Consider the following 16,638-nt stretch of genomic DNA (forward strand, 5'->3'; position numbering starts at 1 on the left):
CGAATTGGTTAGAAGGATGCTTAAGAAAGAGATAAATTTGAACCTGAATACGAATTTCCGTCTTTCTTAGGCATCTTCTAAAAAAGCTCAACACTATTTTCTACTGACTATTAGACAGTGGATACATTGTGTTTAAAGAAAAATGCTCATAATTACAGTATTTCACAAAAGAATTACATTCATTTGGTCCATTATCTGTCATTCCCACACTTGATATGCCATGTTCAGCAAATATAGATGGCATTTGCAGGATAAGGTATTAGCAGCTGTATTCAAATAATAACACTTCTGGATATCAGGAGCAATAATTCAAAACAAGTAAGTAATTGTTTCTGCATAAACAAATAAACTATGCCAATTTTGAACTCTTATTTAAAGTTTCTGCAATTACTATCATAGGCCCTTTTAGTGGACAAATATTGGGGTATATATTTCATATTTTTATTATTTTCTATATGTTCTCTCATCTGAGGAAAATAGCACAGTTCTAATTTGTCTTCCATATTTTTTCACACAATAATATTTTTCACGTACTAAGCTTACTAAGCTTAGCAATCTTTGTTTGACATTTAAGGAGCAACCGGTTTAGTACCTCTGAATAAAAATGACATTGAAAAAGAAATCCTCTTTCACCATTGTCATAAAGACCAGCTATGCAGCAAATAAGCTAGCTAAAATTACATCTTTTTTAAGGGCAGCTACTGTAACAGACTGTATTTGTACAAAGTTAGAGGAGTATTTAGAATTACAAGATCACACTCCCAGGTTTTCTCTATCTCAGTTTTATTCAAAGCCCTAGAATGGGGTCTGTCTTCAGGATTTACATATGAGTTGCAAGGGATGCAACTACAACTAAAAGAATAACCTCTGCAACCCATGTCTGCTAATACTCATTTTGCAACTGCTACTAACGGTTTATTGCCAATTATTGCTATCAGTTGCTCTCAGTTTATATGAAAACATCTTTTTTTTGTATACAGATAATACAGTTTGTAATGCTTAGCCTTTAGTTAAAGCTTTGCTGTTATATGCTAGATGCTCCAAATGGCTGCCAGGCCTTTGCAAGAACACTGCCTTGAGGCCTTGCTTTGAAAGTTTTGTGTATGTTTATTATGGCTGAATCTAAAAAATGGTGCCTTTTGTTACCAATTGTGCAGATATTTTTCAAACCCTTTCTTGGCATTCCATGTCCATCATACATTTTTATATACTAAAGCCTTTAGGTTAGTATTGCTAGCAGCCAGATCAGATACAAATCTCCTAGCAAAACATAGTGGCCCCATAAACCTCTGTATGTTTTCTCTGTGTGTAGGTGGAAGCCCATTGACAACTGACTGTATCACATAGGAAACCATCTCTATCCTGTTTTCTTGAAATCATTTAAGTGAGTAGTTTCCCTGTTTCTTAGTTTACTGTTTACTGAGAGAATCATGAGCTCTTTTTAGAGGTTTATGGAGCCTCTGTTTATAACATTCTTTCATTCCCTTTCCTTTCCCTATGAGAATACTGCCGGGGTAAATGAATATTATAAAATATATCTTCTATCTCTTCATGAAATACTACACATATATAGCACAATCTAAACAGTGTTTCTGGTAAAGCAATGATAGCTTCCAATAGTGTACTAAAGTGTAAAGTAAGATGTAAACTTTTTTTTTTTCTGGAGAAACACGCCGGAACCCAGAAGAAACATATAATATAGGAAAAGTATCTGGCAGTCAAAAATGCTCTTTCTTCATACACAGAGGAAGTATTGCTGATTTATGCACATTTAATTTCTTAGAATGTAGGCAAAGAGTTCCACCTTTCTCTTCCAAAATTAATAAAACACTAATTTATATCACAGCCTCTTCAAATGACTCCATTATATCTGGCTTGTTTGAGCAATTCAGGGATATTCATAGGCATATATGACAGGACAGTGAGGGTCTAGTACTAAATTTTAAAAGCTTTTTAGTATCACCAGCTATTTGTAAAAACACCCTGGAAATGATCCTCTACCACACTGGGGTTTCTGCCCTTCTCCAGCATATTCTTTCTCAAAGCAACCTAGTATCTGATCTAAAATGACTACTCTCACTTCCTGCAACTACTACATATCTTAGCTTTTCAGTATTTTGTTTTAAGCTTGCATTTGTAGATCAGTAACCCCACTGCATAATCTTAAGTTCTGCCTGCCTGCATTTAACATGACAAAGCTTTCTTTGCAAATCTTTACTACAGCTTCAAAGATCATGTTAGCTTGTGCACAAAGCTACACATAACAGGGAATCCGAATTTAAAAGTCCAGCTTCTTCACAGTTACCCAGAATACTTTCTTTCTGCTGAGACCTTTCTTTTCTCTGTAAATGCCCAATTAACAAAAGCATCCGAGGGTGGGTACATGAGGGTCAGGAGGGTGTGTGTTGCGAGTGACATCAACTGAGACAATAAAAGGGCTTCTAAGTTACTTAGAAGCTCTATTTTAAAGTTACATTTAAGGGGTCCACTAGACCAATTCAGTAGTCTTTAAATATACTTGACATCAAGGGACAGTCAGCTGCTGACATACCCAAACCAGAACTCTGTTTAAGATAGTATCTGGTAAGTATACTTTTTTATTTCTGAGTTCTCTAGAAGACTGATTTTATCATTGATTCATTACTGAGTTTTTACTCTAGCTTCTTTTCTATCTTAAACATAAAATGAATATAAGTAAGATCAAACTATTCTATTATCTGAATCAGATTTGTGAAATGAAGAAATCTGAGAGAGTGAGCTAGAAATATCTTAAGTGAATCCAACTCCTGAATTCATTATATTGAGTTAGATGGACCGCTGGGAGCATAACCATATTCTCATGTAAGATACTGTGTAGTAAATGCTTTTCTGACCTAGAGTAAATCTGCAGAAAATACTGCAAAAACAGCACTCTGGAGTTCTATATTTATTATGTCTCAGTTATTCTGTCACAAATTGCATAAGTTATAACAAAAAGATGTCTTTGCTGGCTGTCAATACTGAAAATCCAAATTGGAAACTGAAATTTGGACTGTTTTATTTTTGCCCGTTGTAGCATCATCAGTACTAAGTATTCTTCAAGTATATCCCAGGTAACAGTTTTGCTGATGATATGCTGAACAGGGTAGAATTAATACTGGCAATGCAGTATTAGCACTGAAAAAATGGGAGGCTCAATTCTGATTTCACTTATGTAATTATGTGGGGGAAAACATAACTCAGTAGAGTTATGCCACTATGCAACAATTGGGAAGAACAGTGTCAAGTTCTTCATGCTAGAGAATATGCAACTCAGTAACACACGAGAAACAGATAAAAGAAAAAAAACCTGTAGAGCTATATAAAAGTATTTCAACATACCTGGAGTATATCAAGTACAAATGATTTCTAAATACTAATAATTTTATTGGAAGGACACAGTGTTTTACACCCAAGTGTCAAAGTGATGGGTACTGATATGTTGATGATGCAGGGCAACTGAGGCTGACAGAAGTTCTTAAGACTTGCCTAAGAATTTACAATAAGTTCTCCACAAAATTAGAAATAAAGTCTACAGTTACATTCCTTGCTCTAACACATTTCACAAGAAAAATATTTTTCATAGTCACTTTTCTGATGTCTTTAACATTTTTTGTAAGCTAAATTTCTTTTGAGTTGACTAAACAGAAATTATTTGAAATACACATTTACCTATGTATTCATTTCTATCCTTACAGAAAAAAAATGACTTCTATAAAAAATCTGGCCAAGACTGCAATCATTTTATATGCCATTTGTTTTTTTACAAAGTCTGATGGACGACCAATGATGTAAGTACATTATTATACACTTCTGAAGTTTGGAAGATGATTTTAGGTGTTCTTGAGAGAATGGTCAGTTTGCCTGTCTGCATAGAAGTTGATGTGTGTGTGAGTCTTTCTATCCCCACCTTTGAACCCATTGGCCACATTAAGCCAAACTGGCCCAATTCTGTCTTTATGTATAGCTGTAGAGATCTCAAATACACTTAGTTCTTATGCATTTTTTGAATAACAGGCAGCTGAGTACAGGAAGAAAAATCATATAAGCATTTCCTTAGCTGGATAAGTTGCATCCCTTACTAGACACTTGCGGGGGTCTACACAGGACAGCATCTTTACAAAAGCCCCAGTTTGGGGAGAATCTTTAGCAGGAACTCACGCTTGCTTAGACACTAACGTTGGCAGGCCTTGAGACACAAATCCACAGGAAATCATGCTCCCTAAGCTATAGTGTTCTCAGAAAACTACCTCTGAATAAGTGCCATAATTTTATTAATCAGTTACCTATTATCATGAAAGCCCTGAGCTCAACTGCAACAGCTAAAATAAGTGATAAACTTATTGTAGCCAAACGACATTGTTACAAAACAGAACTGCTCCACATTTTTTGCTGCCTTCTCACTAATAAATCCATTACCATTAAAAAAATCACCATCCACCCTCCTTCTCTTCTCCAGATGTCACTCAATCCCTTATGAATGAGAAAGATAGGTTCTACAGCTCCGTATTGCAGTACCTTCCAAAAGTTCCCAAACCCGCTTTCTGTGTGAAGACCAAGAACTCAAGGAGGGCCACGATGAGTCTCTGTCTTTGTTTTCCTTTTGTACAGGAAAAGATCAGTGAGTGAGATGCAATTAATGCATAATCTTGGAGAACATCGGCACACTGTGGAGAGACAGGACTGGCTTCAGATGAAACTGCAGGACGTGCACAGCGCCCTCGAGGATGCCAGGACCCAGAGGCCTCGGAACAAGGATGATATTGTCTTGGGGGAGATTAGACGTCGGAGGCTGCTCCCTGAGCATTTGCGGGCAACAATGCAGAAGAAATCCGTTGATCTGGACAAAGCCTACATGGATGTACTCTTCAAAACAAAGCCATAATGAAAAGAGCCAGAGCATTATGTCTGTCCAAGTAAGCACGTGTCTGTAGATCACTGATCAAGTAGGGCATTTTACTATTATTTATTCAAATTACAATAAGGATTAAAAGCTCCATTCAAGATTGTAGCCCCATTGAGTTAGGTATTTCACAACCAAATAATAAAGGGTAATTGCAGCCCACCCATGACCATTACTGCTAATTTCTGGGTATCTTTCAAATGGCTTTTGCATCTTATAAGTTTCAATTTCAAACACAAAATTAAAAAAAAAAACAAGAAGGTTGAAAAATCATTTAAGACCAGTTCTACCACTCTTATATGGAGAACACTTGTATGTAATCCCTGTCTACTTGAATTGCTAATGAAAAATGAACAAATGCAGCAGAACCTGTCCCCAGAATAGGGCACCATTTTGCCTAGTGTTAAACTGTTTAACTTTGTACTAATGAAAACATGTAAATCTAAATTCACATTTACTTTCAGAAGAAGGCCAAAAATTATGTGAGCTTTAATTATATAGCAAAAGCTGCAAGATATCAATTTAAGATAAAAAAGAGCGAACATAAGAAATGAAAGGAGGAAGGCAAAGCTTAAGATTAAAGTCGAATGGGATAGAATTAAAATAAGTTCTGTAAGAAATGTAAGAATGAAATTTAGCAAAATACTGAAATGAAGGGAAGGTTTGATCACCCTCCCCTCTTCTGAAATATGACAATCTATAATTAATTGCAGAAACAGTTCTCTCATAAATAAAGTTACTCAGTTTCTTGTTTAAATTGTCATAGGACTTTCAAAAAAAATTTTAGCTTGTCAAGTCTCTGGGATGAGAACCATTGACCTGTAGAAAATAACACCATGGAGAGGAACCATAAGCTATAATATACAAAAACTCTAAAAAGGATTCAAAAAGAATTGGACATAAGTATGGATAGAAAAAAAATCCATTATGATAACAATAATATTAAAAAAAAAAGAACAGCAAATATGAAACTATTTTGAATGGTATACACAGATATGTACTTAGCACCCTCAACCATTTCTGAATAATAAAGACATTTTCTCCGAAGAATTAATGGCTGTTTCCTCCAAACTGACCATTGCCAGAGCTCAAACCTTGGATGAATTGCTGCTCTAAGCCAAAGTGTCTATATGCATATTCCTGGATCCCTTCTTATTTGTTTGTGTGATGTCCAGCACACTTTGTGGAACCTAGTAAAAAACTCATAAGTAATTACAAATATAAATGCAATCTGCTGGAGGCTAGAAAGGTACTTGTAACTAGTGAACTGTAGTTCATAATCTTGGCTATACTTTTACTAATGTAAAGGCCCTGATGCTGCAAGTAGATGATATGCCTGCACACATTGGTGCGCCCCACATGCAGGCAAGGATTCCACATCACATATCTACTTGTAGGATCGAGGCCTTAAAGTGCACTTTCTATTTATTCTTTTATCAGATGTTTTTGCTAACTTAAAGGAATAACATTGCATTTTTGTATCTATGTCTCACTTATGTATTACCAAATAAAGTGGACCAAAGCTCTTGGACATTATTTTAAAGCATAACTAACTGGCTTGTTACTATACTGATATAATTCAGCCTGGGCAAAATAAAATGGTTTAATAAGTGTAACACAGCAATAGATACTAAAATAATGATGAATGCAGTTTTTATTTTTCCTTTTGTCACAGAATCATACTGGTGGTTAAACAAAAGGTGATCATCTAGCATAAATCCATTTATGTCCCCTTTCAATAACGACACAGTTGCAGAAATTATATAACCTTCAAGTGCCAAATTCATAAGCTCTTTCCTCTTGATCTAAAGAAACAACTCTGTTAGCTAAAGAATTCCTTTTCGTTCTTCCTAATCTTCAACTATCCAGCAGATGAAACACACTTACACAAATATTTTAAATTTCTGTACACTTAGAAAGATACTCATTGCTGACAAAGGGCTTGAGCATCAAAGACAGATGAAGCACCACTGAACATGGTTTAGCTAGCAATATGGCCATGGAAAAACTACACTCAGCGTTGTTTCATTCATGGCTAAACCCATGGTCGCTTTGCCCGCATACAGTATGACTCTTCAGAACGGCTAAGACAAGCACAGTGGCAGACAAATTAGTGCTAGGTAAAGCTCATTAGGAAGAAGATGTAATTTGAATTAAATTCATTAGTAATGCTAATTATTTGAAAACAGATTTGGTATGGCTTTCTTATTTTCAGCATAAACCTCTGATCAGTGTGTAGCAGCAGCCAAAAAACAAAGTGTTATGAGTGGGGCAGAGGATGTCATCAAAGATATTATAATACCATGATATAATGCAATGATTCATCCTCATCTGGACTAGCATGTGCAACTTTGGTCATCTCTGTCTCACAGACTTAGGAGACTGGGAACAGGATGGTGAGAAAGAACAGGGCCACGGAAACACTTGTATATGATGATAAATGGTAACAACAGCAGTCAGAAAGGAAACACATAACAAGAGATATGATAAAGATATATGGAAGAATTAACAATGTGGAGAGATAAACAGTCCTGTATACTTATCTTTCTAAGAGGATAGGGCAATGGAGGCAAAGAATTGAGCTTACACGTGGCTGAATAGCTTTCAGCTAGTATGAACCAAAATCTCATCTCCAGCCGTTGTCATTCAAAACACATTAAGGAGGCTCAGGCATGAGTGTGCTCAAGTTTTTTTCCTAAGGATGCACTGGAACCTGCCTTCAGTCTATGCCAGGGTGAGCACTCGGATGTAAGAAGTGTAAACACTGAGCCTGCACTTCACAATCGACTCAGACATCCCTATGATTGCCAGTGGAGACTTCTTATGTCTCTTGTTACAGTGAAAAAAGGCTAGAAAAACCTAAGAGGGTATTAAGTCCACATTGCCTTGCATCCACAGATCAGCCTTCCAAACATGGGCTTCTGCAGTGTCTCTAGAAGGCCTCTTTCCTCCCTCAAGACTGCAGCGTCCATGCACGTGTCCTTGAAAGGCAGAAACCCTTGTTTCCTGGTCTCAGAAGAGCGTTTTGCCCACAAAGACCTATCCCGTGCAGATGCATGCCTATTGTAAACACCTACTTTTATAATATTGTCAGTAAAAAAAAATATAATGATGTTTCTCATTCATGACTCATCATTGAAACAGCAAGCACTAATATGAGTATCCATCTTCAGGGGAAGTAAAACAGCAGCACGCTTAAAAAAACCCACGCAAATTAACAAAGCCAAAATCAAGAAAACTAACAACTAAACTAGACAAATTGTAAGATCTGTAGGTAAAGCCTACTGCTAGTCATTTAACTGCTGTTGATTTGGTTTTCTTAATTGCTTCTGACTTTGGCTGCTGTAAATACTGCTGTTAAGTATTGCTCAGATTACAGTTAAACAGCAGCTAACATTTGACTCCTTGCCTAGTTAGTGCATTCAAACTGCTTTTGTACAGGCTGTGTTGGCACATCATTGCTATACTGGTGGATTTCTAGAATTGTGCGATTTACCTCTGTGACTATTGGTAAAGAAAGGAAAAGACAGAGTTAATTTAATGGATTCACATTCTGCTGCATAATGTAGTAAAGCTTCTGGCTTTCATAGGCCATTTAGTATTGTAAAGAGACAAATCCTTGCTCCTTTACAGCAGATTCCCTGAAGCAGTCAGATCTGCTAATGCAGTGGGCAAGGCCAAAGGTGTACACTCTGAAACTTTAGCTTAATATGTAAGTGACCCCAAATGAGGAGGATGATCTGTAAGATATGTAAGAAGTGCACAGCAGGCAGAGGTTACAGAGTTCCAATCTCTGGAATTTCGTAGCCATTTTGTCAACTTTCTCCACCAGTTTGATACTATCCTTTTTAAAATAAATGACAGCAATGCATCTTCAAATCTGACGATACCTGAACTTGGATCATCATTCATGTTCCTGCAATATTCCCATCCCCATCATCGATATTACTTTGCCTTTATTACTCTACTAGTTGTATTAAAATTAATCACTCAAACAATAGTTAAGATGTGCATGACTGTGTCTAAAGGAGGCTTTGGCATTTATATTTGTTTGTATTCAGGTATTTCCCTCTTCTTTTTTCTTTTCCTTTTCCCTTATGCTCTACCCTCTTCTCTCAGATTTCCAAGAGTAACAACCAGCTAGGAAGTTTCAGCTGCCAAAAAAAGAAGTCGCAAAACCCAGCTAGTGCAATTTAAGCACTTAAATTCAGAAGTGCAACCCATAACATTACTGTTTCCAATGTTGTTTGTGTATTTTCTGCATTAATTTTTAATCAGAACCCTGTTCGAGGTGAACAGACCCATCAATAGGGTATAGATTCATGTTTCCTCTTGCCTACATGCTTTCCCTGGGGGGGCGTTGGTCCAACGGTGGCTTACAAAAGCATTTTATGAGGTTCTCACATAAAAGATGCCCATAGAAGGTGGCTGATCTCCACAGTGAGTCTGCCCCAGAACATCCACTGTGTAGCAGAACTGGTTTCCCGCAATGCACAAAGGAGAATAGACCAATATTCAAATGTTTGGGCACAGATTTGCTCTTTCTCTTCCTCTTCCCATATGCTCTACTAATTCCAATTTCCTTCAGTGTACTTACTCTCTACAGTTCTCCGGACCTGAAAGTCAAGCTCTGCGTATACTTAATAATGATGATATGGAGAATACTTTTAGAAAAGAGATAAATGTTGCTTTTAGACCTGAATACAGCTAGGGCTCAGTATCAGTCTATTCTCTCCCAAAAAGGAGCACACAGGGCTCTGCCATCTACACAGCTGCAACACTTCATGTGAAGCTGTGAATGAGGGAACGACAGCCGCATCTGCTGCTGTATTGCACTCCCAAAGAGGCCGCGGATGACGCAGCCCCTGTATAACCTGGAGGGTATGCGGCCCTACGAACTGCAGTCCCCGGACAAAGCCGGAGCCAGCACAGCCCCTGTGCCCAACCCTCCGGCCTCTCCCCACGCGCGGGGCAGGCGGTCACCGAGGGACGCCGAGGCCTGGGCGCCGCTCGCCTGCCCCGGGCGCCCGCAGCGCTTGTTCCGCGCAGCCCCTGCGCGCAAACGCCGCGCGCTGGCAGAGAGGCAGCCGTCCGGTCCCAGGCCCCTCAGCGCGGCCGCCAGGGAGAGCGCAGCACCTTCCCCGCCGCTCCCGCCTCGTTACCTCTCCGGGGCGGGAGGCGGGCGGGCGCCGCCGCTCGTCACGCCGGCGGGGGCGCTCGCTGCCCAGCGCCTCAGGCCCGCGTCCTCGCCGCCTTGCTCGGCCGCACCCGCTGCGGGACGCCCGGCCGGGGCCGGGGCCGGGGCCGGGGCCGGGGCCGGGACTGTGGCCGCCCGGCGGCGCGGCCTCCCGGGGGCGGCGGCCCCCTCGGGCAGGCCGCCCCCTCGGGCAGGCCGCCCCCTCGGGCAGGCCCGGGCCGCCGCCGTCGCCATGGCAACGGCCGCCTCAGCGCGGAGGAACAGCCCCTAGCAACGGCGTCGCCCGGCGCCGCGCGGCCGCGCGCCCCGCCCCCGCCCCGCAAGTCTCGTGAGATCAGGGCGCCGCCGCCTCCTCCCCCGCGCGCGGCTGTGGCTCTCGCGAGAGGAGGCGGCGGCGGCGGCGGCGGTTGCCGGGCCTAGGCGCAGCAGCCGGTGGCGGCGGTTGGCGGCGGCGGCGGCGCCGCGCGGGTGAGTGCCGGGCGCGGGGCGGCGGCAGCGGCAGCGGGCTCGTCGGGCCGCGCGGAGCCGCGCTCGGTGCCGGGGGCGGCCGCTGAGGCTCGGCGGCGGCGGCGGCCGTGGGTGGCGGCGCGGCCCGGCGCTGTGCCGTGCTGCCGGCGCGGGCGGCCCCGCCGCCTCTGCGGGACGAGGCGGGTGCGGTGCCGGCCCGGCGGCGTTCAGGCGCCTCGGCTGGTCCGTTCAGCCGTTACGGCTCTCTGCGGGCCTCGCTTCTGCCAGCGCCGTGGCCTCAGATAAGGAATATTCTGAAGCTTTCTCGCTTTAGGAGCCTGATAGGAATCTGTGCTAATTGCTTCTCCTTATCCGCGTGCGTTTGTAATTCTGTTTCGCGTAGTGTGAATAGGCTGAACACTGCTGAAATTACCAGTTTTAATGGTAGAATGTTTACCAGTGAGAGCCGCAGTTGCTGTGAGGGCTGTACAAAAACTATATTGCTGCTCAGGGCTGCCAGACAGCTATCGTGTGATTTCTGAGCAGATTTATTTTGCATAATCCCTAAGCAATGATGTACCTGCTCAAGTGACTTCATCATGAGTTAAACGCCTTTACATAACTTTTCTTCCAGGTAACCTTGTTTTATTTTTTTGCAGAAAAACATCTATTCCTTCTGTGATAGTTCTCTTACAGTATGATTATGTATTACTGTTTCTTATCGTTAATAACTATTCTTTAACTCGGTTTTGTTTCTAGCTATTGCTTCTGCTCTTTTCTCCTTTTTATCTCTAAACTAATCAAATGTGTCACTTGATCTCTTTTCACTCAGAATTTGGATCCAGTTCCATCTTAGACCTTTTCCTGGTTTGTTTCTGTCGCTTCGCTTGTCAGGCTTCTCTGTCCAAAGTAGTAGACAAGCAGTGTATCCTTTTTTTTTTTCTTGACTGTTGGCTGACTTTTACAAATTCAGCTATCTGCTTAAGACCTGACTTTTCAGCAGCCATTTGACCGTTGTCTTGTTCTCTTTGGTTTTGTTTGCCTTTTTTTTTTTTTTCCCCCTTCATGAGTCATCTTCAGTGATTCATTTAAAAAGTCCTTATCTCTGCTGTTGCTTCAGCTTTGGAGATCCTTTTCCTGGGAAGATCCTCTTTTTTCTTTTCATGTTTTGCTATTGAATTAGATGATCCAGAAATATAATTCAAGTTACCATCTTCACACTGATTCACAGTTCTTCACCTGATACTTTTGTTTACTTTTGTCTGAACTAAAAATCTGTCTCTACATCATCTTATGCAGGTAGCTTGAGCACAAGTACAGTCAAAAGGATGTGTTTCATCTTTCTATGTAGTTAAGGAAAACTGTCCCTCTGTATTTTTTTTTACAGGTTTGTTATTGTGGGTTAGTCTTTGACTAGGTCTCTTTCTTGTAACACATCACAGAGTGTTTTATTTTCTCATTTTTTAATTGCCACACTCACCTCTTCTGCCAAAGGGCTGTTAATGTTATGTCTTGGTTTGTCACTTTTCTGTCTCAAGCTCCTCATGGTCTATCATGTCCTGCCTGAAATCATCATTGACTTCCACCTTGTCTATGGTTTTATTCTGGACTTTTTTTTTTTTAATGTCAAATTTCTCAGCACATAAAACTGGTGCTTTCACCCAGCTTGCTAGTACCAGGGAGATGGGGGGGTTAGAAAAGAAAACAGTGCAAGGTGGCTCTCCTTAGCACACACTGGTTTCCTTCTTGAAGCCCTCTTTTCCTTTTAGGCACCACAGCACATGAAAATCACCACACAGTTGATATGCTGATGACACTGCTTATTAAATTCATCACAAATGTCATCACCATTGTTTTTTCTGTCACTTTGTTCTAGTTTGTATGCCTTCCTGTATTGTACACTTGAGAATGGGGCTATTTCCTCCTCTGTGTTTACACAGAAATCAATCCCAGTATGTGCTAGTATCTTTCAGCACAACTTTCCATAACAGTGTTGTTTAAATCTTGGTTTGGAGCTGTTGCTTATGAGTAAATGTATGCATCTTTAACATATATATAAAATTAAGTGCTAATGTAGAATTTGTATAAAATGTGAAAATTCATTTGGAGTTTTCTTGCTCACAGAGATGCGTTGTTACTGCTGGGTACAGTCAAGGGGTGCCTGTTACTTTACCTTTTTGGACCAAAAAAAAAGAAAAAAACCTACTTAGTGTTCTCTTTCATGGTCTTCACCTTGTCACTGATGCTGAGTGTCGTAAAAGTCTGTGTCTGTTTGCTTTCTGGTTTATGTCGGAGGGCCACAGGTGATCGGGCTAGTAGTAGTGGCAAGAAACTAGGTTCTCCTCCTTTTTGTCTCCCAGTGGTAACACACATTCTGCTTTTGTGTGGGAGAATCCACTCGATCCATTAAGCTTTTAATGAGTAGACCTAGGCTGATTAAATGCATTGAATCTTAACGCAGGGGAAAGAAAATCGTCTGGCTTTTTCTTTTTAGGCTTCCTTTGTCAGATGGATGTTTTACGATCATAGTCCTTTTAGGAATTGTAAAGTTAAAGCTTGCAAGGTAGTCACTGGATGTCAGTTATTCATTCTGCTATAGAAATAAGAATATTATCAACTTCACATGACTGCTTCTACCAGTTTTTGCTTCTTCATTAAGATAAACTTTGGTCCTGACCTACTATCTAATGTTAGTAGTGTATCACAAAGGATGTTTCTTAGCTGTGCTTTGTTAAGTGTCAGTTTGATAACATTTCAGTCATGATAATTCATAAAGCTACTTTACGGGGCTGTATGTGAGGGCTCACGTCTGCACTAGTCTGCAAGAAACTCATTTGGCAGGTATGGATTTCCATGTTATATGGTGTTTGCATTATTAGCGTGTGTACTTTGAACGGTATTTTTTAATTAGTATGTAATATCAGTGTGCTTGCTTTCCCAGTAGGTATTACTTTAAGCTAGTTTTTGTTGCTTTTGTGCTTTGATGACTAGAGGCAGTGAACAGCAGACTGTCACCCCAGACAGAAAGTCTGAATAATCTGAAGCTTGGAGTTTCAGAACTCTGTCATAGCGAACTGATGCCACATTTCGTCCTGGCTGGTTACTTGTCTGTTGTGTCTTTCTGATTATCCTTGGTCAGCTTTACAGTGCATTTCACCAATGGAGCTGGTTAGAGCAAATGAGCTTTTGGGACCTATCCTACCTTAAAACACTCTACTGACCAATGCTCAAATCTGGGCAGCTACCCGAGGCACCACGTGTTAGTTACTTGAATGTGATCTTCTGTACCGACTAGCTGGAACAATCATTTCTTTGTTCCATCTGATGAGCTGCTGTCCAGAAGACAACTTCTTGGGCCTCTGCCTTAAAACTTCAGGGCTTTAATCATCCTTGATAGTAAGAAGCCAGAGGTTTTCAGCCTTACAGGTATACTCAATAAAATCTAGTGTATTGAGTTGTCTTGAAATATATTGATGTTGGTTGATATTATCTTTACTCTTCTCCTGAAGAGCTTCCAAAGAACATTATTTTTACTTGCATTTTTCATTGCAGATGAAAAATAGGCCACACATCTCACTGAAGTATATGTCCATTTCTGTACAGCATCTGATGTTGTCTAACTCTTGTTCCATCTGCTGTGCGTCACTTGTGCATTGGATTTTGTCATAGCCTAGAACTGAATATACTTTAAATATTACTTAACATAATCTGTTCTACAGCTATCAAAAATTAGTATATGATATGTATATCCTTTCATGAGGCCCTCAAGTGGTGGGGTAAACACGTTAATAGTTGTATTTTGGAATGCCATGGGTGGCTCCACCCTATGAACTATTAGCTTGCCAGACCCATGGGATATTTCTCTTTACAGTTCTAACGCGTTTCTGTAGTCTGCTGCTTCCATAAATTAGTGAAGATTGCAGCTTCAAGTTAATGTTGGAGGATATTTTACAAAATCTGAAGTGTTCTAGCTGTCTGTGTCAAAAGCTTTGAAAAAGAAAGTCTGTAGTCTTTTACAGAATTGCTTCTAGTGCTGATTTTCTGGAATATCAGCTTTATGCAGAGCATTAAGAAATCTTTGTTTGCACCTGAGGAGTTTCTTATTAGCTCGTTATAATGGCAATAATGTGCTTTTTTGTCTTCAGTTTTTTTTCATGATGCTTTTCTCTTATTTATTGTCTTAGGGGTTTGTTAAAACCTAGAATAAAATTGATACATACATTTGTTTTTTATAAACAGTAGTTTAAGAACACATTAAGTTTTATCAGGGCTAATGCTCAAAAGTGCTATCAATGATGGTCAGGAAAAAAACCAACTGCAGTACAGCAAGCTGTTTCTTAGAGATGTGTTATATGTTAAGATCCTGTTGAATGGAGGATGGAGGGAAGATTTTTCTTTTTTTTCTTCCTTTGCAAGTTCATAGTGTGACACACTTGGGAATTATATTAGAAGTTTCATAAAGTGTGGCTTTGGACACTTGCGAATTGTTCATCTTGTTTTCATAACTGTGCTCCAGTTGTCAATTGCGTGCTGGTTTAGTACTTCATTAATGAAATCTGCTGTGCTTTCTTGTGTGCTTTAAGCTGGGAGAAGGGAATGCCCCTGTTCAGGAGGGGCGGTCCTGTTTGTTCATTTCTGTCCTTCTGTGTCATTTGTTGTTTGTAGTGACCTAAGCTTGTGGCTGCATAGCAAAGCAGATTGAGGGACTGATCCTGCTTAAAGCAGTCTTTTTCTTTGTAGTATACAGGGAAACTATAGCCTCATGTTGAATCTGTAACTTTCATTAAATAAAAGATGCGGCAAGGCAGAAAGCATGAGACAGTTGAAGAAAGTGACTTTAAATTGGCCTTTCAGCTGCAGTTCTCATAATACCAGCCTCTCCTATAACTCTTTCTGTTTGAAAGCTAAATTCAAATACTGATGTTTTTACTTTAATGATGTGAGTAAGTACTAGCTGCTGGATGGCAATCTGTTTAAAAGGCTTCTGTTTTGGTCAATATATGAAAGGATGAGGTGTTCATAAATCTTTTAGCCTGTTTTAAAAGGAAGAGGGAATTTCAGGAAACAAACAAAAAAGATTGAATAGGAATGCTTGTATATATGGTGCTAAATAAGCCTGTCATTATGGTGCTTAAGTACATAAGGGAGTCTTACCAGATACCTTGCATTAGTCAAAAGCTGGGAGTTAACTCACTAGACAGACAAGTGTAATTGCAGAACTCTAATTGCGTCGCTCCATTTGGAGAATGTTGCGCTTTGCTTTTTGTTCTACATCGTACTGTTGCTACACAACAAATTTTACTGTTTGAATCTTGCTTGAATGGCTCAATCTAATGAACCCAATTTGTTTCAATTCAAGATAAAATAGGCCTTTATTTTTTCTATTACTTGTATATGAAAATGGTATGTCATATTGCACTTAAGTTCTGGATGACTGCTGCCTAAGTAATTCGCTACTGGATCCGTAAATCAACCTTCCTTCCCCTCGTCTCCTTAAAGTACTTTTTCCATTCTGAAGTATGTTATCGGCTTCTCCTTGTTCAGCATCTAAACACACTTGATAAATATTTGTAAATCCTATGACTTTCTAAGTTTATGTAATATCATTGCACATTGACCATGCTTTGGTAACCAGGTAATTTCTAGATAATATGGAATGAAATACTTGTCAGGGAATTCTGCTTTTTTTGCATGAGAAAGTTGAGTATTTGCTGTAATTTTAGAGAGAATGTGTTTTCCTCTTCTCACTTTGTAGGGGCATGTGATCTTACTAATCTTCCAATCAAAGCATGTTTAATTATAGAAACCATAACAAAAAATACTCTCAAACCCTGCGGTGGAGTCCGCAAGATGCTGAAACTAACATTATAAACCTTTAAGCAGCTGTTCAGTGTTCTGCGTGTGAGTGGTGCTGAAGTCGGAAGGTTAAGCAAGTATCTTAATGTTGGTCATACAAGAGCATAAGGGATTTACAGTATGTACTATAGATAGTCTGTTCACAGCTATCCATTTTAGCTGCAAAAGCGAAATCATTCTAGGAAACGTAGTATAAAACCTATTTTCTTTGTTAGAA

The 16,638-nt window shown here is 40.0% G+C and overlaps 3 protein-coding genes across 6 annotated transcripts in view; 2 read left to right on the forward strand and 1 right to left on the reverse strand.

Annotated features, from left to right (window-relative positions):
• The window catches only part of FAR1 (fatty acyl-CoA reductase 1), an 85,997-nt gene extending 75,697 nt beyond the window's left edge, over positions 1-10,300 (reverse strand). The window contains exon 1 of the mRNA XM_026104452.2: positions 10,084-10,300. The gene's annotated coding sequence lies outside the window, so the exon portion shown is untranslated. The remainder of the gene's footprint in view (positions 1-10,083) is intronic.
• Positions 3,724-4,973, forward strand: PTH (parathyroid hormone). Its single transcript, XM_026104455.2, has 2 exons — positions 3,724-3,809; positions 4,630-4,973. The coding sequence occupies exons 1-2, from the start codon at positions 3,724-3,726 to the stop codon at positions 4,901-4,903; spliced, it is 360 nt and encodes a 119-aa protein (XP_025960240.1). The 3' UTR covers positions 4,904-4,973.
• Positions 10,301-10,473: 173 nt separating the features above from the next.
• Positions 10,474-16,638, forward strand: part of BTBD10 (BTB domain containing 10) — a 29,050-nt gene continuing 22,885 nt past the window's right edge. For all 4 annotated transcript variants that reach the window (XM_064512973.1, XM_064512974.1, XM_064512975.1 and 1 more), the window contains exon 1: positions 10,474-10,586. The gene's annotated coding sequence lies outside the window, so the exon portion shown is untranslated. The remainder of the gene's footprint in view (positions 10,587-16,638) is intronic.

The sequence above is a fragment of the Dromaius novaehollandiae genome, chromosome 5 (assembly GCF_036370855.1).
Source record: "Dromaius novaehollandiae isolate bDroNov1 chromosome 5, bDroNov1.hap1, whole genome shotgun sequence".
In the NCBI taxonomy this organism is placed as follows: Eukaryota; Metazoa; Chordata; class Aves; order Casuariiformes; family Dromaiidae; genus Dromaius; species Dromaius novaehollandiae.